This window comes from Scatophagus argus, chromosome 20 (assembly GCF_020382885.2).
Source record: "Scatophagus argus isolate fScaArg1 chromosome 20, fScaArg1.pri, whole genome shotgun sequence".
NCBI lineage: Eukaryota > Metazoa > Chordata > Actinopteri > Scatophagidae > Scatophagus > Scatophagus argus.
The window spans coordinates 2750978-2759582 of NC_058512.1; the positions used below are offsets into that span (position 1 = coordinate 2750978).

Consider the following 8605-nt stretch of genomic DNA (forward strand, 5'->3'; position numbering starts at 1 on the left):
CCTGTTGGACGCTGCGGGTCTCTTCACTTCTCCGGGATGAGAAGACAAAAAAATAACTGTTATTTATAATGAAAAAAACTTTTTATCTAATCTTTATTTAAACAGGAATGACCCAATTGTGATTCAAAATCTCTTTGACAAGCGAGGCCAAGACTGCAGGAAGACAAACTTACAGATGTGCTCCTGTAAGAGGACAACAGGACATGTGCGTTCAGTGGTCAAACAGATAATCAGATCATCTATTTTCAGCCAGTGTGTGTGTGTGTGTGTGTGTGTGTGTGTGTGAGAGAGAGACACAAGGCTGAATCAACGCGGTGACACGATGGGGGAAAATATCACAATCATTTCACTGTGCAAATGTTAATTTTTATTGTTTTCCTCCCGGTGGACGTCAAACACACGCGGGCTCGGCTCGGATTGCTTTGAGATGTGGTCGCTTAAGAGCCACTGAATGCAAATGTCACTGTTGTGTTTGTGGAACACTGGACAGATTGACCTCCACCTCCTCCACCTCCTTTAAATTAAAAAAAATCTGTGAAGTTTAGCGGGAAAATCCATGTTGGCTGTTGGTGTGTGAAACGTGACAAAGACTAGACTAGACTCACTTTCTGTACACGTGCGCTTCCACGAGCGCCAGAAGAGGAACTGAAAATAAAATCTGAAGAGATTGACTGACTGGGTTTTTTTTTCAAGCATTATTTTATTATTTATTTCTTTGTTTATTTGATGACGCAAAGTGGAGCGAGCACGGCGGAGACGTGGGAGAGGTGACACGACTCAGTGGGGTTTGTGATGGATGTTTGGCGCTGAGTCAGTCACTCTGACTGAAGTGCGTCTGTGAGATTATCCCACCACAAACACGGACTTTGTCAGCAGATTAGAGGAATGATGGTGAATATGTTCAACAAGTGGCATTTTAATATGTTTAGTTTTTTAAATGGAAAACTACAATATGAGACAAATCAGCAGAAAGCCTGAAGTGTTAGTCACGTCAGTCTGATGGATGACGACATTCATGGCCTCCAGAGGATGAAGCCTGCTGAGTGAGCTCTTAAATGACTGCACATCACGTGCGATAAGCTGCGGCTGGAAACGCGTGTGTCTGATTGGGGGGTTGAAATCGCTTGTAAATTCATGCTGCAGATTCATCCTTTCTACTTCCTGTTCTTCATGCCTTCGCCACGACTGCATTTCCGATGACCATAATGTATCTTTTTTCTTACCGTTTACTTTTTAGATCGAGATCTCACATTTCAAAAGTTACAAGAAACTTATAAATTAAAATGAACTGTTCCAGATTAAACGTGCTTTCATCAAAGACTTGATCTGTTGTTTTGCTCTTTCTGTTTCTTCTTTTTTAATGTTAAATCTGTTTAACCTGATGATGACATATTTTGCTGCCCTTGTGAATCTAATGCTCCAAAGAGTATTTTCAGCATCATATTACCATTTTCACCTAAGTAAAATATCTGAGTGTGTCTGCTAGAAATTGGACTTTGAGATTTTCACTGGCAGCTGATGGCGGAGCTGAACTGTCGCCCTCTAGCGGAGATGACGGAGAACATCAGCTGATTCTCTAAAGAACATGAACATATCAAATAAAAAAATCACCTCACGAGTGACACGTTTATCTGTATGTCTTCAGTCAAGTCAAAAATACTGAACATGTCGGATGGGAGAATTAAAAACCATACAATAAATTTGTGATATGTTTGTCCTCACAGGACGCTGTCGCTTCTAATAAACCACTCAAGTTCAATTTATCGGCGTCACAAGATATACAAGATTACACTTGTTGGCACAAAATTTAAACTGTTTGACATTTTGAGAGTCACATTTCTGGGTGTATTATTTTGCTATGACTCTTGTGCAAAATACAAAAGGTAAACAAACACCTTCTTTGTCAGAGTGCATCCTCTTTTAATTACAAAAACAACAACAACAACAACAATGTATTAAGCAAACAAAAATATTTTTGACACAAATAAATCTGAAGGGCTTGCAGGGTTGTGGTCTGACTGGGGAGGCTGTTTGCTCTGAGAGCTGCTGAACGTGATGATGATGGGAAACATTTGTAAGCCTCTTCAGTTAAAGCTTGAGTAGTAACTGCTGGAGACTCAGTAAGTAAACACGAGTTATCACAGACAGACATTGAAGACTGAAGCCGACGATGAGATATTTAATGTTCTATCAAAAAAGCCTGCCTTTGGTTTCAAATACCAACCAGTACTAAAAGCGCCCTTTAACGAGTTAATGTTTTAGTTTGTACACTGAACACTCAAAAGAAGTTTGGTCAGACAGAATTATGGAAGTTGTGACAAACTGAGCTCGTCGGTTAGACATATTCATGTATTTACTATTAAAGCAGAGTTTAACATGTAAACCTGCTGTTGGATCATTCAGGCACTTCTCCGTTACGTAAGCATGAACTGAAAACCCATGTGAGCGTGTTTCAATCAGTCGGCTCCTTCTGTGCTGACCGAGGCCACAGCTGAAACGTAGTAGGGTCCCTCTCTGAGATAAGTCTTCAGACGGATGTAATGCTGGCTGCCCAGGATGTCTGCTGCTGTGGAGGAACACACCAGTGCTCCCACCAGTTCAAACTTGGCGTCTTTGGCCTCCTTCGTCTGACCCGTCGAACGGTCCAACACGAACTCCATGAAGCTGGGCGTGCTGATCATTAACTTCTGACCCCATGGCTGAGTGGCAACGGCCTGGAGCGCGCACACACACACACACACACACACACACACATTACAGGAGCAGCACTGGAGACAGGGGACAAACTCTTGACAGTTCTGCTGTTCTTCTCACAGATTATCAAGAGGTCAGCACAACACTGACAGGAGATGATGGTGCTGACAGACAGCTGAGCACTCACAGTGAATATCCTCAGAGCCCCGCAGTGCAGCTCTGGGAACGGCTGACTGCTAATGCTGCAAATCATGTCCATGGGCTGGTTGGACAAAAGGTGGAACCAGGACTCTGTCAGGGCCAACAGGTCTTCTGTCTGCTGCTCTGGCTGCAGGGAAACATCACGCCTTCATAAACCAATACAACTTTGTGTTGTGAAGGCGGAATTTAAAGACAGAAGGGACACACTGGAGCTGAAGGTGCTGGAAAGTCATGGACCTTTTGACTTCATTGTTGCAGAAGAAGCAACACCCCACTTATCCAGGAACAAATCAGAGGCTGTGTGTAATAAAGCCATTATGAAGATCAGCTCTGTGTCTGAAAAGAGCAGAGCAGCAGGACTCCAGCCTGGAGAAATGTGCTTTTAATGTGCACAGCCAGGCTACTCGTGGGCAAACTGACCTTTTGAGGTGCCTCCAGCTCATGTGTGTCCCTGGCATAATGTGCACACACATACCTGTAAGGTGAGAAGTTGTGAAATGGCGTCCAAGCTGCGCACTCTGAGCTCTGTAGCTCCAGAGCTGGCAAGCTGGCTCATTCTTGACAACACAGCCTTGAACTTTTCTCCTGAAGACACAGAGAGGATCAGACAGAAGGATGCTGGGAGGAGTCGCGGCTCCTCTGGCGCCTCTGGCTTTTATTAAATAAAACATGGGAGACTACAGGAAAAAATAAGAGAGACAATAAGCTAACCTGTTTTCTGAAGGACCTGCTTCCCCTCCACAGTGGATCCGAGTAAACCCAAAGTGTCCAGAGCCACACCGATCATCACGGGATCCGGGTCTAGAGCCATCTCAAACACCTTGTTCTGAAAGGCCGGGTAGGTTTCACAAACCTGCTGTGGACTGTCCATAATGGCCAGATTTCCAAAAAACTTCACCAGACCTACAGGAGTGATCATTTCCATTGTAAAGGGCTAAATAATACCGCATTTACTTATGATTTAGCGGTGAAAAACTCATCAGTCTTCAGGGACTCTGGACAGAGTGCTTAAATACACACAAACACACAAAAAACAGCAACTAAAGCAGCTGAGTGTTGCAGCACGAATCAGACTTTTTGTTTAGAGCAAAGACACTCACCAGGAAGGTAGAGGGAGGAGAAGGGGTCGGTCTCTGCTCCTCTGATCATGTTGGAGATCTTGTCCATGATACCCTGCTGGGCCAGATACTGCCGGCCATGCTGACTGTGGGCAAGAGTGGTCACCATCTCAATAGCTGTGGCCCTGGAGAAAAAGACAACAGATACACATTTACAACAAGACAGAAGAGTAAGATGAGGAGACTGTGAAAGCTTTGCAACATGGAGACTCTTCAACTGCAGTAACGTATGATAAATCTTATTATATCTTATTATACCTGATCAAGACGTCATCCCCAGCCAGTTCTCCAAGCAGCTGAGAAATTAAGCTGCTGTTGGCACAGTAACCGAGGGAAATGGGAGACACAGACGAGATTTCCACCACCAGCTGCAAGCAGCCAGAAAAGTCTTTATTACACAGATGTTTAATGGGTGCTTATGTCACCGAGCGAAAAGTCTTTTCATCATAGCAACAAAGTAAGATTAGCCAGGAATGAGTGACTTAGTGTTTGCAATCTTCCAGCTGATTAGAGTCTGCAAAGTGGCTTTATGACAAGAAAAAACACACTATAAACTGGGGGAAACAAATTCAATTCGACCGTCGTTCCACCGTTTCCATGTGTGTGAATTCAAGCTCCTCTGAATTAAAATTTCAGCTTTTCCACTGATTCAATCAAAATAATATAAATTTTTAAAAAAGCATCATCAGCCACAAAGTAACCCAAAGCATCAAACAGGTGAACCTACCTCATATATTCTGTATCTGATGATGTCACTCGTGGCCATCACATCCTTCAGAACTTTCAGCAGGTCGCTCTGGAATAATTTGTCCAACCCGGGCTTGGAGTGACTCACTTTAGACAACGACTGGATGGCCTAAGGGACAAAACGGTTACGGAATCCCGTAGATTCATTAAAAGCCTCATGCAGGATACTTCACTGCTTCTGTCATCACCTGTTTTGCCACAGACATCTTGTCTTCTCCGATGCACTGAATCACGGCTTGAAGAATGTCATGGTTGTTGAGGATTTCAGTGACAGCGTCGGGATGCTCCACTATTCTGCCGATCTGTTGGGAACAACATAGACAAGGCCGCTGGTTTAAAGGCATGTGTATGTGTGTGTGCACGTGTGTGTGTGAGAGTGTGAGCAGCCCACCTGTGTCAAAGCAAGTATCTTAACGGTTTCGTTGGGATGGGTCAGACCAGCCTGCAGCTCCGCTCTGTAGTTCTGGACCAGGCTCACAGGGCTGAGGGCCACTAGGATGCGTTCAAGGATGTCCACGCACAGCTCAACCTGCTCCCTGTGAACACGGCTCACATTAGTGACCTTAAACCTGCGAAGCTTTTGTTCTATGGCTGCAATAAATGAGCATTTTCTCATCGTTAATAAACTGATTATTTTTTACAATTGTTTAGTTAATAAAATAATGCCAACAACATTTGTTGACATGTAAAACTGTGAGTCTGATCTGACTACTGTGTGTAGAGCTGTTGTACATAAGATAAGAACCTCACATTCTCATTTTACATCCAATAGCACTGGCTTAGCACTGTAGCCAGTTAAGCTAGCTTACGAACACAACTAGCACAGATAATAGCAGCTATCCGGTTCACTCTAACGGCATATTAGCTCACTGATCAAGCATCTAACGAGCACCACTGACAGCTAACTGACTCAGCGGTTAAACGGTGCGACTGCTTTGCGCCAAACCAACCTCTGATTTGAGTTTAAAAGAGAGAAGATCACGTTGAACCGCTGTCCGCTCACTGCGTCTCTCAAGGCGCTGACAGGTATCGATAATAAAGCCGTTTTTAAAACCTGCAGCTCTTCAACTGGGTCTTCAGCACCGGAGATTTCATCCAGCAGACTGGCAATGGAGGCGGCCATGACTGTCAATGTTTAGGGAAACTACAGGCAAATGATTCCTCCAACTTCCGCCTCTGCTTCTTCTTCTTCGTATTTCACAAAGCTGACGTCCAAACTACAGTGTGATGCCGCCCCCTGCTGGCGTAAATGGAAAGCACCACTTAATTTTCCATTTAATTATTGTTTTTCTGACATTCCTTAAACCTGTCCACATCAGTCAGAAAGAAATGATAGTGAAGCATACATCACACTTTCTTTACATCTTAAAAAAATCCTTAATTTGTGTTCAGTATTACATTTATTTCTTTATCAAATAACACATCTTCTGAAGCTCATAAATATGATGTTTGTCACAGAGGAAACGCAAATATTAACCACAAGTAACCATATTTCTAGAAATTTTATGACCCTTAGCTATTTTGAACCAACAACTAGCTATATAACTTGATCTTAAATCAATAAATTTGATTATTAGAATAAATTAGATCCTAAAGCACATAGTATATTCCCCAATAGTGTCAACTCTGCATATTATGGCCTCACGATGTTATTAGCATTAAATTTGCATTAGCATGTTTGGGCTGTAGCCTGTAAGAAAGCAGGTTTGGAGACTCTCTGCTTCTCTGATTCACTGTGACTCAGACTAAAATGCTCGAGTGAAACTTGGCCAGGTTCCACTGCAAAGCTTTCAGTCTGTCTCTCCACATCAAGCCAGAGCTCACACAGTAAAGGCTGTGCACATTTTGGCTGGTGACCAGTTACAACTGCAGTTTTACTGGCATACCAGTGATGTGCATCTGGATCACTCCACAGGTTTAATCTTGATCAACAACCTCCACCTTTGACGTCAGCCCTACACGATCCCTGGACTCTCACCTCCCTCCCTTCCTGTTGTGTCCCTCGTTGCACCAAGCAGCTAATGGTACAGTGTAATTTCATGCCACCACATACTGCTATACATATATGTTTAGGTTTAAACTGATGGTGTAGAGTACAATTTGACATCTGATGCAAAATCATATATAAAAAAAGTGTTTTTATGTCTTAAAACGTCTGCAAAGGTTCCTTAATGTCACTGTGGTATCGTCAGACTTTTCCACCTTAGTATCATTAATGTTGTATGCATGATGTTCAGAATACGCTCCTGCTGATGGAGCATGTGACTTGGGGTTGGGGTGCAGGGTTACACTGCTGCTAGAGTTTCATGAAAGTGGAAACCCTGTCTGTCAGTATTGTTGCAGAACTGACCTCAGCAGGAGGTCCTCTGGTCACTTAAGACTAACAAACACAGAGGAACAACAAGGCTCTTAAGGCAGGTGTCATGCAGGTACTGAGTTAATTCTTCGCAGTGTATAAATGTGAAACGAAGTTTGATTGGCTGTGTTTGTAGTAATTCTCTGTTTCTGTCATGCTTCAGTGCTGTTTGTGCAAGCTGCGTACCCACCAGTGGTGTTTCCTCCTCTTCAACGTGCTCCTCTTCCACGCCCTGTTGTTTGGGGCGGACTTTGTCGAGGAGTACCTCCTGCAGCCCACGCCTGGGGTCTACACTGAAGGCACGGTTGTTGATGTAAGAGAGAAAGCAAGGAAACTAGACCTTAGCAGCGCCAGGGAGAACATTTCCCAGGCCTACCCCATCGCTAACCCTGATGCCTGCAGAAACCCGGACCTCTTCCTCCTCACTCTGGTCTTCAGCTCTACAGCTAATGTCACCCAAAGAGATGCAATCAGGAGGACATGGGCCAACCAAACACTCATCCAAAGCTTCCCTGTGAGGACACTGTTCTTCTTAGGATCGACTCAGACTTTTGCTGCACAAAAGGCCCTCATGACAGAGTTTGAACGCTATGGGGACATGGTCCAGGGTCACGCTGTGGCTGACTCATCACTCCGTGGCCCAACAGAAAGGACAGTGCTGGCCCTCCGCTGGGTGATTGCCTTCTGTCCTGTTGCACGCTTTGTTCTGTTGACCAAGGACTCTGTGTTCCTCAACCTACCTGCCATCGGGGGATACCTTCTCGGGCTGCACAGGCACCCTGAGGACCTTTATCTCGGTAGGGTGATTCAGAGAGACTCCCCTGACAGGAACCCCAACAGTCCCGGTTACCTGCCCCCAGCTCTCTACCCTGATAAGTACCTGCCTGAATACTGTGAGGGGACGGCTTATGTTCTATCCCAGGACGTGGTCCGAAAAGTGTACGTGGCGTCTGATGCAGTGCGTGCGCCTGTGCCAGCGGATGTCTTTGTTGGACTTTGTGCTCGAAAGGCCGGCGTGACACCGACCCACAGTGCCCGGTTCGCAGGAGAGAAGCACATCCGCTACAACGCCTGCTGTTACCGTTATCTGTTCACTTCAGCAGAAATGACAAGCCACAAACTAGAGACAGTGTGGGCCGACCTGGGACAGAAAGGTGGGGGATGCTCGCTGTTAAAAACCTACTATGGTCTTGTGATGTGCAAGGCCCTCACATACCTGGACAAAGTATCCTTCTTCAATTCCCAGGGCCAGTCTGCATCACATGGATAATTGATAAAGAGAGACAGACGTTTTTGTTTGTTTGTGTGTAAATACGTTTGTTGTCCTTTGTCCTTTGTTTGTGGACAGCATGGTTGATAAATCTGTGTTAATTTCTTCTAACAACAGCTAAGATCACTTTAACAAACAAAGGAGATGTGCAGCCTGAAACACACACGTACAAACAGACAAACATTGTCAGATTTGTGTAAATAAAAATGCAGAGAAAAT

The 8605-nt window shown here is 44.5% G+C and overlaps 2 protein-coding genes across 2 annotated transcripts; one reads left to right on the forward strand and one right to left on the reverse strand.

Moving 5' to 3' along the window:
- Positions 1-1899: 1899 nt before the first annotated feature.
- On the reverse strand, positions 1900-5944 carry psmd5 (proteasome 26S subunit, non-ATPase 5). The gene is made up of 10 exons (XM_046374606.1): positions 5711-5944; positions 5152-5296; positions 4949-5062; positions 4741-4869; positions 4272-4381; positions 3996-4138; positions 3607-3798; positions 3371-3480; positions 2882-3022; positions 1900-2714 (listed from the first exon to the last, which is right to left on the reverse strand). Exons 1-10 carry the CDS (start codon positions 5881-5883, stop codon positions 2457-2459), a joined length of 1515 nt encoding a protein of 504 aa, XP_046230562.1. The 5' UTR covers positions 5884-5944; the 3' UTR covers positions 1900-2456.
- A 988-nt stretch (positions 5945-6932) lies between these two features.
- On the forward strand, positions 6933-8386 carry LOC124052088 (beta-1,3-galactosyltransferase 9). Its single transcript, XM_046375999.1, has one exon. The coding sequence runs from the start codon at positions 7271-7273 to the stop codon at positions 8384-8386; it is 1116 nt and encodes a 371-aa protein (XP_046231955.1). The 5' UTR covers positions 6933-7270.
- The last annotated feature ends 219 nt before the right edge of the window (positions 8387-8605 follow it).